The 23,554-nt window shown below is 44.5% G+C and overlaps 2 protein-coding genes across 9 annotated transcripts in view; both read right to left on the reverse strand.

Moving 5' to 3' along the window:
• Positions 1-6,751, reverse strand: part of RC3H2 (ring finger and CCCH-type domains 2) — a 36,806-nt gene extending 30,055 nt beyond the window's left edge. The window contains exons 1-2 of the mRNA XM_058159256.1: positions 6,625-6,751; positions 1,460-1,756 (exon numbers count right to left, since the gene is read on the reverse strand). Of these exons, the coding sequence (XP_058015239.1) occupies positions 1,460-1,690 (231 nt within the window). The 5' untranslated portion in view covers positions 1,691-1,756; positions 6,625-6,751. The remainder of the gene's footprint in view (positions 1-1,459; positions 1,757-6,624) is intronic.
• A 1,514-nt stretch (positions 6,752-8,265) lies between these two features.
• ZBTB6 (zinc finger and BTB domain containing 6) lies at positions 8,266-19,362 on the reverse strand. 8 transcript variants are annotated; one of them, XM_058159278.1, is made up of 5 exons: positions 19,273-19,362; positions 16,665-16,763; positions 16,114-16,300; positions 15,889-15,986; positions 8,266-13,175 (listed from the first exon to the last, which is right to left on the reverse strand). In XM_058159278.1, the coding sequence occupies exon 5, from the start codon at positions 13,163-13,165 to the stop codon at positions 11,894-11,896; it is 1,272 nt and encodes a 423-aa protein (XP_058015261.1). In that variant the 5' UTR covers positions 13,166-13,175; positions 15,889-15,986; positions 16,114-16,300; positions 16,665-16,763; positions 19,273-19,362; the 3' UTR covers positions 8,266-11,893. The 8 variants fall into 8 exon arrangements, with proteins under 8 accessions (XP_058015261.1, XP_058015260.1, XP_058015253.1 ...); XM_058159277.1 differs by lacking the exon at positions 15,889-15,986 and having other exon boundaries at positions 8,266-13,178; XM_058159270.1 differs by lacking the exon at positions 15,889-15,986 and having other exon boundaries at positions 16,110-16,300.
• Positions 19,363-23,554: the final 4,192 nt, after the last annotated feature.

Raw genomic sequence — 23,554 nt, forward strand, 5'->3', positions numbered from 1 at the left:
GGTGGCTCCCTCCCTCTGGATCATCATCCTTCCAGAAATTAGACTGGCCCCCGTTCTGACACTCTTTTGGAAGGCCCCGAAGACATGGCTTGGGAACCCAGAGCGGGATGGAGCCCATTAAATGGCCGATTTGAGTGTGTGTTGTAGCTGAGGTGGTGGGTTATAAGTTGTGGGGCATCATTATTTTATATTTTATTATTTTTATTTATTTCATATGGTGTTTTACCGTGTTTCCCCAAAAATAAGACCCAACCGGAAAATAAGCCCAAGATGATTTTTCAGGATGCTTGTAGTGTAAGCCAAACCCCCAAAATAAGCCCCAGGTAAGATTGTCAGCCAGATGGATGCATTTAGTACCGTATTTCCCCCAAAATAAGACCTTACCAGAAAATAAGCCCCTAATGTGACTTTTGGAGCAAAAATTAATATAAGTCCCGATCTTATTTTTGGAGAAACACAGTATATCCTTCAGTTGCCATGTGCAAGTATATGGCAATATAAAATTTCTAAATAAATAAACAAACATGCAATTAGTAGGCCATGAAATCTGAATTCTCCTCAACATGGTTCAGGCAGATTTTGCTTGCTAACGGCGGTATTGTTTGGGGGCAGCGGTTAAGCTGCTGGCCCAGAAACCAGGAGACTATGAGTTCTAGTTCTGCCTTAGTTGTGAAAGCCAGCTGGGTGACTTTGGGCTCATCCTTCTCTCTCAGCCCAACCCAACTCACAGGATGGTGGCTGCCGAAAAACAGGCGGAAGGAGGAGGATTAGATACGCTTGCCCCTTCGAGTTACTTATAAAATAATAAAAGCAGGATAAAAATCTAAATAAGCAAATAAATCTTCATTCTCCTGTCTGATTGCCCATTGCAGACTTCCTTCCTTCCCCAGCCTCTACACCAGCGGTTCTCAAACTGTGGGTCGCACCCCATTGGGGGTCGAATGACGATTTGCCAGGGGTCGCCTAAGACCATCGGAAATATGGGAAGTATATTTGCAAGTCGAAGAATCGCGCTCCAATGGTTGACTCCACAAGCCAGCTGCAGGCTCTTCAAATCGCTAGCCGAATTCGGCTTCAGGCGCGATGAATTAAAAAAGAGAGAAATCTTTGCTCTGATGTCTCCCTCTCAAGCCAGCTGCAATCACTCCCAATCGCTAGCCTAATCTGGCTTCAGGCGCCATAAACTTAATAGGGGAGGAGTCTCCGCTTTAATGCCTCCGTCCTCAAGGCAATCGCAAGCAGTTCAGATCGCTAGCCAATACGGCTTCAGGCGCAGATAAATTCAAAATGAAAATAATTTTACGGTTGTGGTCGCCACATCGTGGGGAATTGTATTAAAGGGGTCGCCACATCGTGGGGAATTGTATTAAAGGGGTCGCAGCACTATAAAGGTTGAGAACCACTGCTCTACACCGTCAACATCTGTGCGTGTGTGCTTGTGTGATGCCCCTCCCTTTACCTGGGCTCCCACTAACTGGAGCAGCGCAAAGTTGACGGGAAGCACATCGATGTCAGTGTGGATGGCGGTCTGGTCGAAAGGGCAGGCCTTGCGGTGCAGTTTACTCAGGCAGCTCTGGCAGACGGTGTGGGAGCAGCCGAGGCTGATGGGCTTGTGCACGTTCTCGTCGAACTCATTATAGCAGATGGGACAGGACAGGAACTCCGTCCACTGGGCGGCCTGCACGGGCATTGTGGAACGCAGGGCCCTCGTTTCAGCCGCTAGCACTCCATGTTGGTACCGCCCAGGGGTCGGGAGCTGGGAGAGAAACAAAAATATGTCAGAAAAATTTGCTAAGGGAAGGATGTATTTAGTATTGCCTGTCTGAACAACAGCGAGGATCATCTTTGCCACAATATTGGAAAGATGAGCAAACATCGCAAGATGAAGAGATAATTAAGATACTAGACTCGTGATGGAGAACCTATGGCACAGATGCCCAAAGTGGCACGCGAAGCCATGTTGCCAGGCACACATGGCCTTTACCTGTTTGTTTTCCGGGTTTCTGGTGTGCATGCGTGCGTGATGATCAGCTGTCTGTGTGCGTGGAAATGTTGAAAACCAGCTTGCACATGTGCGCCAATCAGCTGATTGTTGGGCGCGCATGTGTGCTAGAAACTGGAAGTTTGGCTTTTCCAGAGTGCAATCCCTTCGCGCATGCGGCAGTGCCGAAAACCTGCCAGTTGATTGTTGTGTGTGTCGTGTCCCACTCCTCCGCTGACGGCCGGGTCAGGGAAATCCGAATCAGGCGTGCCTCTGCAGCTCTGCCAAAGTCCTAGCAAAGTCCTCAGGGCAGGCAGGAGACCAGAAAGTGACTTCAGCAAGATATGTTTAGACTTTGCCTGACTCAGAGAATGCCAGAAAGCAGATCCTTTATATAGGCCATGGGGTGTGGCTCCATGACTCAGCACTCATTAAGGCCTGCCCCTCCCTTCCTTCTGTTGCCTCTGCCTATCAAGTCTTCTGACGCGACTTGACTCCAGTCGGCAGCTGTTGGCAATAGACCTCCCTCAGGCTCACATGCTGTGGAGGAGGGGGAGGGGTCTAGTTGCTCCGTTTGCCTGGGCATGGAGCCAGAGCTGGGGGCTGGAGATATTTTCTCCTCTTCAGCCTGTCTGGGCATGTAGCCAGGGCTGGGGTCGGGAGGCATACTAGAACATTCCTCCGTGTTCGGAAGCAGATAAGAAGGCCCCGGCTGTGGTTAGATTGGGCGAGACACAATAGAACCCAGAAGTTCAGCTTTTCCGGAGTATGGGCCAAACGAGCGTGCGCACGCACAAGTATTAGACTGCACTAGTCTAGTACGACACGTACACATGTACTACACATACTCACTGTACTAGACTGTGCAGAAATGGATAGACTTATATTGAAAATCAAACAGAAAGAAGACACAGCATATTATCAAACAAGGAACTTATTTTACCAGTGTTTTGGAAAAAAAGGAGTGGAGAGTTAAGAATGGAATCTGTATTGTTAAGCAAACTAAATATCCAGACAGCAAGATGTTTTATCAAGCATGAAGAAACGTAATTAATAGAAAATTAGTAAAATTTATTTAAAAAAAATGTTTATGCACCAGCCTCCTTTGGGCTCAATTAGGGTCGTAAATCGAGGACTTCCCTGTCTTCTGGATTCATTTCACCAAGCTACTTTGCCCACTGTTTACATCTTCTCTTTCAGCCATTTTGATAAATTCCATTTATGTTTATAATCAGCGTTCACCAACCGGTGGTCCGCGAGAAAATTTTGGTGGTCCGCAGAAAAACTATTTGCGTTTTTTTATATTGTACTAAATACTATTTATCTTTTTAAAAAATCATATTAGTGGTCCACGGGATTTAAAATTATGAATTTAGTGGCCCCTGAGGTCCGAAAGGTTGGTGACTCTTGCTTTATATGGTTTTTATAGGAGGTGTTATAAAACCATCCCCAGCATCTGGCATCAAAGGAAATACTGCTTCACAGCCGAAGACGGATTTCTGGCAGCTATTGCTAAGAGCTGTTGCAGACAGTTTCTACTGACTTGGGAATTTGCTGGGCCAGAGATCTCTACTACAATTAGCCACGGTTAAAAGAACACCCATGCCCAGAGGCAGCGTTTCACCATCTTCAATCAAATAATAAGTTCTGATAGGAACAATAGAGAATTCATAATGCTTTAACTTAACTGAGCCTTAAGCAACATTAAAAAAAAAAGATACAGGGAAAGTCTTCAAAAGTCTGCACAAGAACATAAATCTTAATATCAAAAATAAGTTCATACGGTCATTCTGTCCCTGCCAGGTATTTTAAATCTGGCAGGACTCACAAATTAATAGAATAGAATAGAATAGAATAGAATAGAATAGAATAGAATAGAATAGAATAGAATAGAATAGAATAGCAGAGTTGGAAGGAACCTTGGAGGTCTACTAGTGCAACCCCCTTAGGCAGGAAACCCTGCACCACTTCACACAAATGGTTATCCAACATCTTAAAAACTTCCAGTGTTGGAGCATTCACAACTTCTGGAGGCAAGTTGTTCCACTGACGAATTGTTCTAACTGTCAGGAAATTTCTCCTTAGTTCTAAGTTGCTTCTCTCCTTGAGTAGTTTCCACCCATTACTTCTTGTCCTGCCTTCAGGTGCTTTGGAGAATAGCTTGACTCCCTCTTCTATGGGGCAGCCCCTGAGATATCGGAACATTGATATCATGTCTTCCTTGGTCCTTCTTTTCATTTAATTGTGGTTTGTTCAATAAATCAGTTAGTCCTAACAGGACTAGTGGAAAAATGCACTGTCTGGGAATATTGCACAAGTAGAACAAACAAAAAAACCCAAAACAAAACAAAACTCAAAAGCCCTGCATGTGGCAATTCATGGTTTTGCAGCCTGGAGATACAAACCGCCAACTTTGCAACAACAAAGTCGAAACTGTTTCCCATTTAATATGTGAATGCAGCAAAATCGCACAAACTGATTTCAAAGCTAGACATGACCGAGTTGCTAAATTAATCCACTGGTCATTATGTAAAAAATATGACTTGCCTGTATCCAAAAAGTCATGGGAACATAAAAGTGGAAAAAGTGGAAAAGAAAATGAGAAGGTGAAGATCTTGTGGGACTTTCGAATACAGACGGATCGTCACTTGGAACACAACACACCAGATATCACAGTTGTCAAAAACCGAAGTGTACAATTTATTGACATCGCGGTACCAGGAGACGCCAGAGTTGAAGAAAAAGAACTGGAAAAAATCATGAAATATCACGACCTGGCCATTGAAACTACACGGCTATGGATGAAACATGTAACAGTGATACCCATTGTCATCGGGGCACTTGGTACCATGTCCAAGAATTTTATAAGATACATCAACAAATTGCAGCTTCCTGCAATAACACCAGCAGAACTGCAAAAAACTACGCTACTTGGAACATCGTACATCTTAAGAAGATACTTGGTTGATACCTAGGATGGTGGCAGCAACCCGTATCAACCATTAGCACCAGTCAATGGTATTCGTGATGCATTTTTGAATGTCCAGTTGACTGAGTTTCATGTTTAATGAATAAAATATTATTATTATTATTATTATTATTATTATTATTATTATTATTATTATTATTATTATTATTATTATTTTAAGGTACATGGTTGATACCTAAGATGGTGGCAGCAACCCGTATCAACCATTAGCACCAGTCAGTGGTATTTGTGATGCCTTTTTGAATGTTCAGTTGACTGAGTTTCATGTTTAATGAATAAAAGAGATAATAATGATAATGATAAGATGATGATAATTATAATTATAATTATTATTTATTATTATTATTACTAAACGCTTGGGAAGTGTTCGACTAGTGATCTGTGATACGAAATCCAGCATAATTATCTCGTTTGCTGTGTATGTCATTTTGTGTTAATAATAATAATAATAATAATAATAATAATAATAATAATGGTATTTGTGATGCCTTTTTGAAAGTTCAGTTGACTGAGTTTCATAATGAATAAGAGATAATAATGATAACGATAAGATGATGATAATAACAACAACTAAACACTAAACGAAGTGTTCGACTAGTGATCTGTGATACAAAATCTAGCATAATTATCTCGTTTCCTGTGTATACTGTCATTTTATGTTAATAATAATAATTATAATAATAATTATTATTATTATAATAATATAATAATAATAATAATAATAATAATAATAATAATAATTATAATTATTATTATTACTAAACGCTTGGGAAGTGTTCGACTAGTGATCTGTGATACGAAATCCAGCATAATTATCTCGTTTGCTGTGTATACTGTCATTTTGTGTTAATAATAATAATAATAATAATAATAATAATGGTATTTGTGATGCCTTTTTGAAAGTTCAGTTGACTGAGTTTCATAATGAATAAGAGATAATAATGATAACGATAAGATGATAATAATAACAATAACAACAACTAAACACTAAACGAAGTGTTCGACTAGTGATCTGTGATACGAAATCCAGCATAATTATCTCGTTTGCTGTGTATACTGTCATTTTGTGTTAATAATAATAATAATGGTATTTGTGATGCCTTTTTGAATGTCCAGTTGACTGAGTTTCATGTTTAATTAATAAAGATAATAATGATGATGATGTTCTACCAAGTGTATATGTGTATGTGTGTGTGTGTGGGGGGGACACTATGGCCTGCACCCCCTTCCTCCCCCAACCTCCAAGGCTGGCAAGCCAGGGTGGCCTCACCTGCATCCCGTCACCCCCAACTTTGGTCCAGGAGGGACCCCAGAGACAGGCTGCCTTTCTGCACACACACACGCGCGCCACCACGCCCCCCCTCCCCCGTCCAGGAGCTGCAAAGAGAGGGCTAAAAGCCCCCCTCCCAAATCATGCAACCCTTTTCCGGGTGGTCGTGGGGAGGAGCGTCCCCTCCCTGCTCCTGCTGACCCCCGGCCCGCTCTGTCCCCTCTTGGGGGGCCCCTCCCCTCCCTGAAAAGCCGCCCCTCCCTCGGGGGGGGGTCTTTCCTCGGGAGTGGGGGAGGGGTCTCCTTCTGGGCGCCTCACAGAAGGCGTCCCCCCTCGGGCCTAAGGCCCCCCACCTCCCTTCACCGCGGCCCCACCTCCCCTTACTTGCGGGAGGGCCCGGCCTCTCCTCACAGCCCCCGAGGGGCGAACCGCGGAGCGGCCCGGCGGCGGCGGCGGCGACGACGGCGTCGCCTCCTCATCGCGGTGACAGCCGGGAGGCCCGCCCACCCAAGCCGCGCCCCCTCCTCTCGCGAGACTTCTCGCGCTCGCCTCCCGCCAACCAGAGAGACGAGGCGCGCGTGCCGGAGAGGACGCTCCCTGGCACGCGCGCTCTTTCGCACATTCCTCCCGTCCATCCCCGCCCCGCCAAGGGCGTGGCTCAGATTTGCATAGCCACCGGCCCCTCCCATCGGAGCGGCGGAGGCGGGGCTTCCGAGCTTTGCCCGAAGGATGCAGAAAAAGAGGATTGATGTTAAGCAAATAATTGGGAATTTGTAAAAGGGCGTTTTTTTTAAAAAAGTGGGCGATAGAAGAACCAGCAGATCAAAGAGTTGCCTTCAGACGTTGTGGGTTCTTCAGGGAGGTCAATTAACCAGTGGAACTGCTTGCCACTGGAAATCAACCAGTGGAACTGCTTACCACTGGAAATCGTGGGTGCTCCATCACTGGAGGTTTTGAAGAAGAAACTAAACAGCTACTTTTCTGGAATGGCATCGCCTGCTTGAGCAGGGGGCTGGACTAGAGGACCTCCAAGGTCCCTTCCAGCTCTGTTAGGATTCTGATGGGAAAACTGGAATTCCAGTATTTCAAACAATTGGGTTACTGATGTTGGTCTCTTGCTTTTTTTTCTTTTTGACAACGCTCCCTCTTTTTTAAGGTACAGGTAGTCCTCGACTTATAACCACAATGGAGGCCAAAATTGGTTGCTAAGCGAGGCATTGGTTGGCAAATGTTCTGTTGCTAAGCGAGACAAGGAAGACTTGCCCCATTTTTACGACCTTTCTCACCACAGTTGCTGAGTGAAATCATTGCAACTCGGTTTAGCGAGCCGCCCGGTTGTTAAGTGAAACTGGCTTGCTTGTGGACTTGGCTTGTTGCCAAAGGAGATCGCCTGCAACGGTCATAAATATGAATCAGTGGCCAAAACATGCACATTTTGCTCACGTGACAACGGGGATACTGCAATGGGTGTAACACAGTCCTTAAACTCACTTTTTTCCCCAGTGCCGTCGTAACTTTGAACGGTCACTAAACCAGCTCCTGTAAGTCGAGAAGTATCTGTAATACGTTCAATTACAAAAATGGAATTCTTGGTCCTGTCTTGTCCACAAAAATGCTTTTACAATGATTTTGCACAGCAGTTAAAAGTATGTTTGCGTATTTCAGTGGTCTGGCTTTTGCTCTCATAATCCCCTCCCCTATATATAACGTATATAAAATGAGTGCTAGATCATATAAACTTTATGTAATATCCGAGTGCTATAATGTATATAAAATGAGTGCTAGATCATATAAACTTTATATCAGTGCTATAATGTATATAAAATGAGTGCTAGATCATATAAACTTTATGTAATATCCGAGTACTATAATGTATATAAAATGAGTGCTAGATCATATAAACTTTATATAATATCAGTGCTATAATTTATGTAAAATGAGTGCTAGATCATATAAACTTACGTAATATCCGAGTGCTATAATGTATGTAAAATGAGTGCTAGATCATGTAAACTTTATGTAATATCTGAGCGCTATGATGTATATTGCAAGATTTATTTATTTATTTATTGTTTCAATTTCTATACCGCCCTTCTCCCAAAGGACTCAGGGCGGTTTACAGCCAAAGTAAAGACAATTAGTACAATTTTTAAGACCAGTTTAAAAGGAAAATTTAGAGTTGGTTGAAGAACTTAAAACCAATAAAACCCCTTATTAAAACCCCACTAGGCCAGTCCTGCACGGTGAAACAAAAATGTTTTCAGCTCGCGTCGAAAGGTCCGAAGATCAGGGAGTTGACGGATACCTGGTGGTAACTTGTTCCAGAGGGTTGGTGCCCCCACAGAGAAGGCCCTCCCCCTGGGCGCCGCCAGCCGACATTGACTGGCCGACGGCACCCTGAGGAGAACCTCCCTATGGGAGCGCACTGGTCGATGGGAGGTCGCCGGTAGCAGCAGGCGGTCCCGTAAGTAACCTGGTCCTATGCCATGGAGCACTTTAAAGGTGGTAACTAACACCTTGAATTGCACCCGAAAGACCACCAGAAGCCAGTGCAGCCTGCGCAGGAGGTTTTAGGAGCTACTATATAAAGTCAGCAGGAAAGCTTTAAGCCAGGGGTCTCCAACCTTGGCAACTTTAAAGCCTGGAGGACTTCAACTCCCAGAATACCCCAGCCGGCGCATGGTGGCTGAGGAATTCTGGAAGTTGGAAGTCCGCAAGTCATAAAATTTGCCAAGGTTGTAGACTGAAGATAAAGGATGTTGTCTATCTCTCCCCTCTGTTGAGAGGGAGGGACGTGACATTCTGGGAGTTGAAGTCCTCTAGGCTTAAAGTTGCCAAGGTTGGAGACCCCTGCTTTAAGCAATTCAGGGACCTCCAGGGCATCTCCTAGTTTCAAAATTACACAGTTTGGTCAGCCAGAAGGCAAAACTTTATTCCCATTACAAATCAAACGGCAAATGTGGTATACATGCATAGTCAAAGCAGAGCCACAAACAAAGATGATCAAAGCTCTCAACGTCATTAATGGGAGCCCTTTGGCCAAGCGAATGCTTTTTTTCTCAAAACTGCACAGCTCCCACTCGTGTTACAGACACAATTTGCTAACCAAAAAAAAAAAAAAAACACCTGGAGAAAGTGTCTTTTAAAACGTTGGGAGCACCCAACGAAGTTCAGAAGCAAGAGACCCCGACAAGAAACAATTGGAACAACATTGCTTTCCTACAAAGAGCCCAAGAGCCGTTGCTGCTCTTTTAAGCCTTATGTTTAACACGAAAGCACACCGAAAAGCAGACACACACACACACACACATTTACAAAAAGCCAAGGAGAAGCAGTCCTAATGTTATCAAACGGCCTTCTCAAAATGCCAGCAAACCGACAGGACTGTTCTCTTTGATAATTTATGCAACTGCCACGGGCATTTCAGGGAAAGCATGAATCCATCACACACACACACCAATTAATACCTGTATTTTAATATCTCAGGTTGTTTTTGTTTTTTTCCTCTCTTGAAAGTTGAGCACCCCTGGGAACGGCAATTGATCCATTCATCGCAGGAGATAACCTAGCTTGTTTGCATTATCACAAAAAGGTATCTATTTATACTGCCTTTAAAAAAATCACAGAAGTGCCTGGATGAAGACGATTGTGCGTTTCTAACGCGTCCAGAAAGAGGGAAAAGGCTGTACTTATGTAACCTGCAGGGATCACTAACAATGAGACTGAATTTCAGACTGAAGTGAAAATGGAATCTACATTTGATTCTTGCCGAACATGGGGAGGAAAAATAAAATAAAATAAAAATAAGGTCGTTGGCTTGATTGTGCATCGGGTACTTGAGTCAATCCCTGGCCATGGTGCAGGTCACTGCGAATAAGACAAACTTGCAAGTTTTCAATAATCAAAAAAAGTCAGACAGCGATGAGGCTGAGGAAGAACGTGGGCCAGTCCTGGAGGCTGGGGAAGGCCCGGATGTGGGCTCTGCGTCGGAGGCTGAGGTGGGACCAGGGCCCTCGGGGAGTGAAGTGCAGACTGCAGAGCCTCCAGAGGCTGATAGTAGTGAGGCAGAGGAACAGGAGGAGCCTGTTCCTAATGCACGCATGAGAAGAGCTGCCAGAAGGCAAGAGCAGCTCAAGCACAAAGGACAACTCGGGAGTAAGGCCAAGAGATGATTGGCCCCTCCCATAAGGCTTAAAATAGACCAGCAACGGCGTTTGGGCTTTGCTGGAAAACAACGTTGATAGCTTTGTCTTGTTGCATTTATTTTGTATCGGTGTCTACTGAATATTTGCCAAGAAAGGCCTTTGGCAGTTTGCCTAATTGGACCAAGGTTTGCGATAGGACTGAGGAATTTGTGTTTGGAGGAATTTGCTTTAATTTAGTTGGACTATGCTGAGAATGAAGTAATTCTCAGCTGTTCAAATAGTTTGTTTGTTTTTTCACTGAGTTTCCTAGTACCTACTTGGGCCTGGGTCACAACTCATGGCGCCTCATGGCAATGAACTCTCTGAGGATCTAAAAAAACGAATACTTTACATTGTAGCCAAGTGTCATTTCTTCAGTGTTTTCACATGAAAAGATATACTTAAAATATTTATAAAATGTGAGGGGGTGTACTCACTTCTGTGACATACTGTATATACCGCTTCACAGGGCTTTTATAGCCCTCGCTAAGCGGTTTACGGAGTCCGCCTCTTGCCCCACCAACCATCTGGGTCCTCATTTTCCCGACCACGGAAGGACGGAAGGCTGAGTCAATCTTGAGCCTGGTGAGATTCGAACTGCCAAATTGCAGTCGGCCGGCAGTCAGCAGAAGTGGCCTGCAGTACTGCACTCTGACCACTGTGCCACCGCGGCTCATATCATGGGAAGAAGGGCAGCTATTCGAAAGCCTGCAGGGGGTACCGTATTTGTCGGATTATAAGACGCACTCCCCCCACCCCCATAAAAGAGGGTGAAAATTTGGGTGCGTCTTATACACCAAATGTAGCTCCGCTCACCCCGCTTTGGCCTCTGCCTCCCAGCAGTTTACCTTCTTGCAGCAAGCAGCAAATAGCCCATTTCAGCTTCAGCACAGCCTGATTAGCACAAGAAAAAAAATCTGCCTCCCAGCAATTTACCTCCTTGCAGCAAGCCGCCCATTTCAGCTTCAGCACAGCCTGATTAGCACAAGAAAAAAAAATCTGCCTCCCAGCAATTTACCTCCTTGCAGCAAGCCGCCCGTTTCAACTTCAGCACAGCCTGATTAGCACAAGCAGCTGATTGTGGTTGGATTGGCCTCCCGACCCTCAGCTGTTTCAGGCTGTTTTATTGCCGCGCAGGCCTCCGCTGTTTGCTACAAGGAGGCAAATTGCCGGGAGGCAGATTTTTTTTTCTTGTGCTAATCAGGCTGTGCTGAAAATGAAAATGAAACTACAGCAGGTTGTCTGCTGCAACGAGGCAAATTGCTGGGAGGCAGAGGCAGATTTCTTTTTCTTGTTTTCCTCACCAAAAATGGTAGTCTTATAATTCGGAGGCGTCTTATACTCCGAAAAAATACGGTATTTACATGCAGGATTGGAGCCTGTAGTGGGGAGAAAGCGGGGAGGAGTCTTGGTGCTCAGCATCAAAAATCAGGCCTTAAAAAAAAAAAAAAAGATATCCCAAACGACATCTACTCATAGTCTATTCTGACTTCCGTGATGCCATCAAAGCCAGATTTGTCCACCCCGGCCCTTCCGTGGACGGAGGTCAGGTGTTTTTTGAGGGCGGACTTGTGCTTGAAGTCCATGTCGCAGCAGTGGCACTTGTAAGGCCGGTTGCCACTGTGGATGTTAAGGTGGTCCTGGAGGGTGCTCTTGGCGGTGAAGGTCTTCAGGCACACCATGCACTGGAAGGGGCGGATGCCCATGTGGCCGCGAATGTGCCGGTTCAGGTTCTTCTTCTGAGTGAAGGTTTTCCCGCACTGCAAGCACAAGGACAGTTTGTGCATCTTTAAGTGGCGGAGGTAGTTTTCCAAGTGGAGGAAGCCGCGGGGGCATTTGGGACACTGATGGCGCCACGTGTAGCCAGCGTCCTTGGAGGTCGGGAAGTCCGCGTGGGCGGCTCCTTCCGGATTCTCGTTGCCAAAGCTCTGGAACTGGGCTACTTCGCTCATCCGGCTCTCCACGGTGGAGTTGATCAAGGAGTGCTGAGTTTCCGGGAAGTACAGGTTGGTTTTCGAAGAGGTGCAAGGCTGCGGAAACGGCTCGTCGTCCAGACTGGGGACGTCGATGGAATCCATCTCGAAAATGCAGATTTCATCGTCCTTGTAGCCGATCTCGACGGTGGATATTTCCGGGCTTTTGGCCTCCTTCCTGTCCGACATTAAACCTTGCAGGGACGCCGGCTGAACGTCTCCTTTCTCCTGCTTGATGTGCTCGTCTACACACACGGGGCTGTCTGCGGAAATCTCAATGATTTCACAGTCTTTATCAGGGCAGCCCCCTCTGCTGCCCAGCTCCATGTCAGAGGAGTGGCATTTCTCAGCATACCTGCCGTTGCCTTCGACCGAAGCATCGATTTCAAGGTATCTGGAAAGGGCCTCCGTGCACTTCTCCACGATGTGCACCATCTGCAGGTAACTTGCCGCCGTGAGGTATTTCAAAAGCTCCTTCTTCTTCACTTCCAGAGCCCCCGTGTAACACGAGAGCAGCAGCTTCCGGCCGACTTCGGCGCTCTGCAAAATAGTGATCCGGACATGCTGGGATTCACTGAGCAGGAACTGGTCCCGCATGAAGGTGGAGCAGGCGGCGAAGATCACCTTGTGCCCGTGGAACTCGGTGTCGTTGATGTAGATGGAGACGTCGCAGAAGAGGTTCTGCTGCCTCAGCAGGTTCATCTTCTGCAGCACGGCGTCGCCCTGCTGCTCAAACTGGAAATGGAGCACGTCCGAATCGGCAGCCATAATGACGATCCTGCTGGGGAAGGGGGGGGGAGGGAGGAGAAAATGGAATGAAAAGGAAGCTCAACACCGCGAAACAAGCTGTTTTTACCAAGAGTGTCATCGGCCGAAGATACTTTGTGCTGTTCTAGGGAGCCCATTTGTTCTCCCTCTACGGAGCCTGTGAAAACCATCCTCTTCTTAGTGCCCCTCCAGAATAGGGATGAAAAAAAGGAAGGGAAAGGAAAGGAAAAAGGAAGGAAAGGAAAAGGAAAGGAAGGAGAAAGGGAAGGGAAGGAGAAAGGAAAGGAAATAGGAAGGAAAGGAAAGGGAAGAATAAAGGAAGGAAAGGAGGGAAGGGAAGGAGAAAGGATATAGGAAGGAAAGGAAAGGAGAAAGGGGAAAGGAAAGGAAAGGAAGGGAAGGGAAGGAAAGGAGAAAGGAAGGAAAGGAAAGGAAGGGAAGGAGAAAGGAAGGAAAGAAGGGAAGGGAAGGAGAAAGGAAAGGAAAGGGAAGAATAAAGGAAGGAAAGGAGGAAAAGGAAGGAGAAAGGGAAGGGAAGGAGGGAGGGGAAGGAGAAAGGATATAGGAAGGAAAGGAAAGGAAAGGAAGGGAAGGGAAGGGAAGGGAAGGAAAAAGGAAAGGAAGGGAAGGAGAAAGGGAGGAAAGGAGGGAGGGGAAGGAGAAAGGAAAGGAAATAGGAAGGAACAGAAAGGAAAGGAAGGAGAAAAGAAGGAAAGGAGGGAATGGAAGGAGAAAGGAAAGGAAAGGAAAAAGAGCTCAATGCATTCATCCCTGCACCTCCATCCCTCAAGATTATCGCTTTATACCAGGCCTCCTCAAACTCTTCAGCTATTCGTGAACTTCCAGTTTGTTCACTGACCCCCAAAAGACATCATATGAAAAACAACTTAATAAACGCTAAAACCACTTTCAATCAACAATAAGAGCCTTTGTCTAGCCCAGGTCTCTCAGGAAGGACTCGGTTAGTGGGTTAAAAACCCCGAAATCCAGTCTCCGCATCACGCTAAGCATGCAATGAACCCTCTATAACCCCACCGACTCTGGGGTGCGAATGTGTCGATATCGACCACTTTGGGTCACGCTGCCTGATCTTCACCAAAGGCCCAGAGCCTGGAGGCTTTCGAGAAGAGATTAGATGGCCATTTAGCCAGAATGGTCTAGCCTAGGGGGTTGGACTAGAAGACCTCTAAGGTCCCTCCCAACTCTCTGTTATATCCTGCTTCATTTCTGAACCTTTTACAGCGAGGAGGCGGGCGGCAAGGCTTTTCAAGGAGACACTTAATGCAAATCCTTCCCCCGCCCCAGGAATTTAGCAAATCGGATCTCGAGGGAAACTGGAGCTACTTTTCTATATGAAGAAGCAGCATCGTTTATACCAGTGTTTCTTTCTTTCTTTCTTTTTTATTTAAGTTTTTAATTTTTAAATGTTTATAACTGTTATACATGAACGGTGTAGTTTATGGGTATTAATTCTGATACCAAATAATAATAATAATAATAGAATTGACAATTTTGATCACCTTACAAGAGACATACTCGCATCTTTCGAATAACATAATACAATCACCTTTCCACTTCTTATCCTGTCATCGACCTGCCGATTTTAACAGATTAAATAACAATATTTATTGTAGTATTTCCCCTTCTCTGATTTCTACCTCTATTTCGTATTTTAATAATGCTACTCCTGTTAGTAATTATTACATTTCTATCCTTCATCCCTTATCCATCGTATTTTTATTAATTACATTAGTCCTAATCATTATCATAACATTATAAATGTGAGATTAACATTGTTAAGATTGTAATATTTGTTTCCACCTTGTATTTAATCCCTCATCATGTAGTTGTTCAATGTTAAAAATATTTGCAGATCCCTCGCATCCTGGACATAAACTGTTTCAACTCCTACCCTCAAAACGACGCTATAGAGCACTGCACACCAGAACAACTAGACACAAGAACAGTTTTTTCCCGAAGGCCATCACTCTGCTAAACAAATAATTCCCTCAACACTGTCAGACTATTTACTGAATCTGCACTACTATTAATCGTTTCATAGTTCCCATCACCAATCTCTTTCCACTTATGACTGTATGACTATAACTTGTTGCTGGCAATCCTTATGATTTATATTGATATATTGATCATCAATTGTGTTGTAAATGTTGTACCTTGATGAACGTATCTTTTCTTTTATGTACACTGAGAGCATATGCACCAAGACAAATTCCTTGTGTGTCCAATCACACTTGGCCAATAAAATTCTATTCTATTCTATTCTATTATAAATTATTATTATTATTATTATTTAGCGTATGGCAAATATATGGACTTATAGTGGTTCAAATGTTAATATCCAGTCCACCCAGCCATTCAGTAATATATTATGAGTAATATATTACTCAATGGCTGGGTGGATCACTGGGTGGACTGGACATTAACATTTGAACCACTATAAGTCAATGAGGGAAGGATCAGTAGCTGAAAGATGATTCTATTATATACCTTTAAGTAATATTATTATTACTATGGTTATTAGCAATAGGGACGTGGTGGCTCAGTGGCTAAGACACTGAGTTTGTCGATCGAAAGGTCGGCAGTTCAGTGGTTCGAATCCCTAGCGCCACGGAACGGGGTGAGCTCCCGTTCCTTGTCCCAGCTTCTGCCAACCTAGCAGTTTGAAAGCAGGTAAAAAATACAAGTAGCAAAATAGGGACCACCTTTGGTGGGAAGGGAACAGCGTTCCATGTGCCTTTGGCGTTGAGTCATGCCGGCCACATGACCACGGAGATGTCTTTGGACAGCGCTGGCTCTTCGCCTTTGAAAGGGAGATGAGTATTGAGTATATATGTATATTACTCAATGCTAATAACCATAGTATATATTATATTAATACATTAATATAATACAAGTTCGATATATAATATTTACATATACATACATACTTATTTTCTGAGGTTTTCGCGGGTGTTTGTCTTTGGTTTTTCGGGTTTTTTCCTGCGTAAAATTAGCTGCGATCACACATTTTCCTAGAAGCACAAAGCTGAAGCCTGAAGATGACGAATGAGACTTCGTCGAAATGTCACCAAGACACTTCCAATTTTACGCGGGAGTGTAGGAAGGGAACTTCACCTAGGCAGTATTGAGCAAAGGGAAACCATGAGAAACAGGGAGAACACTTGAGGTAATCAAATAGTTAGAATGAATAGATTAAACCGGAACACACACCTGAACACGAAACCCACCCACATTAAAATAATCAGCAAGACAAAACACAGAAAACTTAGCAAGCACATACACAAAAGGGAAACCCATCAAGCGCACCCAAAAGCAAGCAAATACACAAAAGGGAAACCCATCAAGTGCTCCCGAAACAAAGAAATATAAAGGGAAAAAGGGTATAAAAAGTGTACACTTTTTTTTTTTTACAATTTGAATTTATATCCCGCCCTTCTCTGAAGACTCAGGGCAGCTTACATTGTGTTAATACACTTACTGTATATGGTTGTCAGCTGTATAAGCAATACACTTTACTGTATATGGTTGTCAGCTCACCCAGAAACGCTGGTCCATGCAGCTTGCTGGATTCGTCTTCCTGCAAAATAAAAAAAAACTTGCTTTCACGCAGCTTGCTTCGATCTCAATTCTTCTAATACATCGGCAACACTCCAATCTGCTGGAGAGGCTCTCCCAGCCAGGAAATTCGAACCCATTCGGGGAAGGATCTATCAGGAGAAAACCCGAATAACCAAAGACCTACATACAAACACCTGCAAAAACCTCAGAAAATATATATATATATATATATATATATATATATATATATATATATATATATATATATATATATATATATTTGTTTTCTGAGGTTTTCGCTGGTGTTTGTATGTAGGTCTTGGTTATTCGGTTTTCTCCGTAAATTGGAAGTGTCTTGGCGGCGTTTGACGAAGTCTCATTCGTCATCTTCAGGCTTCAGCTTCTGGGAGCAATGTTCGTGCAACATTGCTCCCAGAAGCACAAGCTGAAGCCTGAAGATGACGAATGAGACTTCGTCGAACGTCGCCAAGACACTTCCAATTTTACACGGAGAAAACCCAACAACCAAAGACCTATATATATATATATATATATATATATATATATATATATATATATATATATATATATATATATATATATAGGTCTTTGGTTGTTCGGGTTTTCTCCCGTGTAAAATTGGAAGTGTCTTGGCCAACACAGGACACACCCCCAGCCAATCAGAGCACAGAAAAAACCCCATCCAATCAGAGCACAGCCAAGCTCCCACCCAATCAGTTCAAACCCCCACTAGCAGTTAAAAGGAAGAAACAGCTGCGATCACACATTGCTCCCAGAAGCACGAAGCTGAAGCCTGAAGATGACGAATGAGACTTCGTCGAAACGTCGCCAAGACACTTCCAATTTTACACGGGAGAAAACCCGAACAACCAAAGACCTATATACAAACACCCGTGAAAACCTCAGAAAACATATATATATATATATATATATATATATATATATATAAATATAAATAAATATATATATATATAACAACCAAGCCCCCACCAACACATGACACACCCCCAGCCAATCAGAGCACAGAAAAACCCCCATCCAATCAGAGCACAGCCAAGCTCCCACCCAATCAGTTCAAACCCCCACTAGCAGTTAAAAGGAAGAAACAGCTGCGATCACACATTGCTCCCAGAAGCACGAAGCTGAAGCCTGAAGATGACGAATGAGACTTCGTCGAAACGTCGCCAAGACACTTCCAATTTTACACGGGAGAAAACCCGAACAACCAAAGACCTATATACAAACACCCGTGAAAACCTTAGAAAACAAATATATATATATATATAATATAATATATAAAATATGTATATGTATATGTATATATGCATATATGCATATATGTATGTATAAAACACATAATTATTCAATGATAATAACCGTAGTAGCCTTAACATTATAAACTATTGTAAGGTTCACTTATTAATAAGTGATTGGCTCATAACTGCCAATCAAGAGACTTAAACAGAGGCTTGAGTAAAATAGCATTTAATCCTGATCAGGTTCAAATGGATAGTCGTTCCAGACACATAGATGTACATACATGCAAGGAAGGAGCTACAAAAGTCATGAGAGAAAGTAATGTCCTCTTATACCCAAAAGGTCATAAATCCTCAATTCTGACCTCTGCATATTCTGGAATCTGGTTTGTGTATTCCCATAGTAAAAGTCAGTGAATGTAATCTAACTCTAGATTTACATCGGGTCACACAATAGTAAAAGTCAGTGAGTGTAATCTAACATCTTTCTGTAGTGTTATCTTTTCCCGTTTGTCTTCCTAATTAGTCAATTAGTCGTCGTCTCCCCCCCCCCTTTAAGACAACAAAAGGTGACAGCACAAAAGGTATGTAGATTGCTCTGATACCTTCCAGATATTCTCAAGATGAGGTATATGCCATATATTTTCAGGGTGATAATAATCCAGGAATTTAGTCAGTGTGACCTCAATAACAATCCATGATGGCATATTCAATAGGCTTAATAGGGGTTTTTAATTCGTTTTAAATGGGGTTTATTTTTATATTATGTATTCTATATTTAAATTTAGGCCAGATGGAATAAGCTTTTTAAATAGTTTTTATTGTATAATATATTGTATTGTTTTACTTGGCTGTTCACCGCCCTGAGTCCTTCGGGAGAAGGGCGGTATAAAAATTAAAATATTATTATTATTATTATTTATGTTCTAACTACAAAAGGGCATAATATATATGTCAGTGTCATCGGAAACAGATATTTGCCACATGCAGTTATACAAACAAGAGACCATGCAGGTATACAATATCAATAGCAAGTTTCTACTAATCCTAATTCTAGTATTTCAGTATATATGTTCCCTTCACTATAAAGCTCCTGATCCTTCCTCCCCCTCCAGGCTCCCTGCCTGAGAAGCTGACCTGGGCAGGGGGCGTGTGGAGAGAGAGTTCCCCTCCCTGGGGGGGGGGGGACGGGGGGGGAGGGGAAGGGAGAGGACGACCACCCTGCCCTCCCCGCTCCCCCCCTCCGCTCACCGGGCGGCTGCCGACGTGGAGTAGGAGGAAGGGATGTGGGGGGGGGGGGCTGCAGATCGGTTCGTCGGCTGGCGGGGAGCGACTTCCGGGAATGCTCCGACGCCCTCTTCCTCCTCACCCCTCCGTGACCCGGAAGAAGAACCCTTTCAGCCAGCACGTGCTGCGCCGGCTCCTGATTGGCCGCCGTTCCTCGTTGGGAGGGGGAGGGCTCAGGCAATGGGAAGGAGAGGCGCTGGGGCGCATGCGCGCGGCTTTTTCAAAAGGGTTTTTCCCGCCGCGCTGGGAAAGCGGGGCGGGAGGGATGGGATTGATCCCGGGATGTGGGTCGATTCCCCGCGATCGAGGAAATGGGTCGTTTTGGAGGATCCGGTTGCAAAGCCCACTCAGGGAGGGCATTGCAAAGGAATAAATCTCGCCCTGCATATATATCTGGGATGGGATTAATGCAGGCTGATGGGGGGAAATGCGGTCCCTTTCCCGGGCTTTCCCTGTACAGGCACTCCTCGACTTACGACCGTTCATTTAGTGACCGTAAATGCCGTCTCCTAGAATTTCCCTATAAGGCTGTCCTCAAGTTACAACGGTTCATTTAGTGACAGTAGTCCTCGACTTAACAACAGTTCATTAATGAACTCCTGCTCACGCAGGAGGACTATTAATGTGGTCTCTGCCCTAGACTCCAAGTACAGGCTGTCCTTGACTTAACAGCCATTCATTCAGTGGCCGTAAATGCAGTCCCTTTCCCGGAGTTTCCATGTACAGATAGTCCTCGACTTACAACGGTTCACTTAGTGACCGCAAACCAGGTTGTTCTGCAATGAACCGTTGTAAGTCAAGGACTACCTTTACAGGAAAACTTCAGGAAAACCCTCATTTATTATCACTAAATGAGACTGCATTAACGGTCACTAAATGAACAGTTGTAAACCGAGGACTACCTGTACAGGGAAACTCCAGGAACGAGACCACATTAAGAGTCGTTAAATGAACCATTGTTAAGTCGAGGACTACCTGTACAGGGAAACTCCAGGAAAACCCGCATTTGCTGTCACTAAATGAACTGTTGTAACTTGAGGACGGCCTGCAGAGGGAAACTCTAGGAGACTGCATTTATGGTCACTAAATGAACCATTATAAATTGAGGACAATGCGTACAGGGAAACTCCAGGAAAGAGACCGCATTAACAGTTGTTAAACGACTGTTAATGTGCTCTCTTTCCTGCAGTTTTCCTGTACAGGAAGTCCTCAATTTATTTATTTATTTATTTATTTATTCGTATTTGTATACCGCCCTATCTCCCGAAGGACTCAGGGCGGTTCACAGGCAAATAAAAACATTTATGTACAAATTAAGATAACCATTAAAAAACTTATTCTAAAAGCCAAATTATTAAAAAATAATATAAATATTAAAACCAATTTAAAACCCCTATAAATTTAAAATCTAGTCCAGTCCTGCACAGATGAATAAATGTGTTTTAAGCTCGCGACGGAAGGTTTGGAGGTCCGGAAGTTGACGGAGTCCTGGGGGGAGTTCGTTCCAGAGGGTGGGAGCCCCCACAGAGAAGGCCCTTCCTCTGGGTGTCGCCAGTCGGCACTGCCTAGCCGACGGCACCCTGAGGAGTCCCTCTCTGTGAGAGCGCACGGGTCGGTGAGAGGCATTCGGTAGCAGTAGGCGGTCCCGTAGATAACCCGGCCCTATGCCATGGAGCGCTTTAAAGGTGGTTACCAAAACTTTGAAGCGCACCTGGAAGGCCACAGGTAGCCAGTGCAGCCTGCGCAGGATAGGTGTCACACGGGAGCCACGAGGGACTCCCTCTATCACCCGCGCAGCCGCATTCTGGACTAACTGAAGCCTCCGGATGCCCTTCAAGGGGAGCCCCATGTAGAGAGCATTGCAGTAATCCAGGCGAGACGTCACGAGGGCGTGAGTGACCGTGCATAAGGCATCCCGGTCTAGAAATTTACAACTGTTCATTTAGTGACTGTTATGACAAGACTGAAAAATGTGATTTAGGACCGTTTTTCACACTTTGCAAGCATTACAGCATCTCCATGATCACGTGATCAAAATTCAGATCTTGGCAATGGACTCGTATGTATGACGGGCGCAGTGTCCCCTGGCGGGTCACATGGTCCCTCTTTTGTGACCTCCTGACGAGCCAAGTCAATGGGGAAACCAGATTCCTTTAACAACCGTGTTCCTAACTTAACAACCGCAGTGACTCACTTAACAACGGTGGCAAGAAAGATCGGTAACGGGGGCACAACTCACGAAACACGTCTCACTCGGCAACATAAACGTTGGGCCTCTTTTGTGGTCGTAAATCGAGGACTGACTGTAATGCTTAATTTAAGATGGATTATTGAGAGCCTCAGGGGGGCTTCTGACAGATTTCGCTGGGAGATCAGACTACAGCTCCCATCCTCTCTAACCTGACGGTGGGTGGGGTTGAGTTTTGGGAGATGGAGCCCAGCACCCTGGACAGCACCAGGCTGGCAAACACAGATTATAGACAAAATAGACAAAAGAAGGGAGGGAGGAAAGAAAGAAAGAAAGAAAGAAAGAAAGAAAGAAAGAAAGAAAGAAAGAAAGAAAGAAAGAAAATAGACAAAAGAAAGGAAGAAAGAAAGAAAGAAAGAAAGAAAATAGACAAAAGAAAGGAAGAAAGAAAGAAAGAAAGAAAGAAAACAGACAGAAGAAGGGAAGGAGGAAAGAAAATAGACAAAAGAAGGGAGGGAGGAAAGAAAGAAAGAAAGAAAGAAAGAAAGAAAGAAAGAAAATAGACAAAAGAAAGGAAGAAAGAAAGAAAGAAAGAAAGAAAGAAAGAAAGAAAACAGACTTGGAGGTCAACTAGTCCAACCCCCTGCTCACGCAGGAGGCCTATACTAGGGATTCGAACCTTCGACCTTTTTTTTATTTATTTGAATTTATATCTCCGAAGACTCAGGGCGGCTTACAAATGTGTTAAGCAATAGTCTTCATCCATTTGTATATTATATACAAAGTCAACTTTTATTGCCCCCAACAATCTGGGTCCTCATTTTACCTACTTTATAAAGGATGGAAGGCTGAGTCAACCTTGGGCCTGGTGGGACTTGAACTTGCAGTAATTGCAAGCAGCTGCTGTTAATAATGCAGCTGTGTTAATAACAGACAGACTTAGTCCGTTGAGCCACCAGAGGCCCCTGGTGGCTCTTTCTGATCGACGAGCTCAGCGTCTGAGCCACCGAGCCACCTAGTCAGGCTAATCTCTGCATTGGGATCCGGCGTCTTTAACAAGAGAAGCCCCATGCACACCCTAAGTCAGTGGTGGCAAATCTTTTAGGCACCGAGCGTGTGCACACACGCGAACTTGTGCCTGCGTGGACAAGTTCATGCGCAGCAGAGCAGCAGAGCCCCGAAGACCAGCTGGCCGATGGCAGGTGGGGCAACCCATCACCCGCAGCTCGGCAAGAGATAAGATATTTTTCTTTCGTGAGCTTCTGTTTCCTGTCGTTTTGCAGGAAAACAGAAGCTCACGGAAGAAACGCCACGGAGATCTGACCTGGGGCGACGGCGCGCGTGACAGCGGAGAGGGTTCTGTGTGCCACCTCTGGCACGTGTGACATAGGATCACCACCACAGCCCTAGGTGGATGGACTGTGTACATCAGGGGTAGTCAACCTTTTTATACCTACCGCCCACTTTTGTATCTCTGTTAGTAGTAAAATTTTCTAACCGCCCACCGGTTCCACAGTAATGCGCCATGTATCGTCATTTGTGCATGCTTCTCGCGCATCGTGGATTGGGGTGGGGGGTGCACCGGCTACCAGCTCCGCTTGTGTGTTACAGCTGGGTGGTGCGGGGGGAGATGCGCGAGCTATTCTGGGACGGGGCTCTTTTGTTTGCGGTCGCAAAGAAAAGCACCATTTAGTTTCACTTACGTAATGCGAACTAAACTTATGCGCGGGCGATACAAATAGTATATTTTCAGAAATTTAAATTGTCACGGGGGGTTTTATGAAAACCTAATGAAAATGTTTTTAAATAATGCTATGAAATTTTTTAAAAATGTCAATTAAATTTAAAGAAAAAGGAAAGTGCTTCAGTATCGGACAAAACCCCTACTGCCCACCATGAAAGCTGGAATGCCCACTAGTGGGCGGTAGGGACCAGGTTGACTACCACTGGTGTACACAACCACGGCAGGGTAGTGAGGTAAGCTTTGAACTAATGATATATAAGTGGTATATAAGTCTTAAGTGCTATTGCTATTGCTAATGGTCTCTCCTCCACGCT

Source organism: Ahaetulla prasina, chromosome 16, assembly GCF_028640845.1.
Source record: "Ahaetulla prasina isolate Xishuangbanna chromosome 16, ASM2864084v1, whole genome shotgun sequence".
Taxonomy (NCBI): domain Eukaryota; kingdom Metazoa; phylum Chordata; class Lepidosauria; order Squamata; family Colubridae; genus Ahaetulla; species Ahaetulla prasina.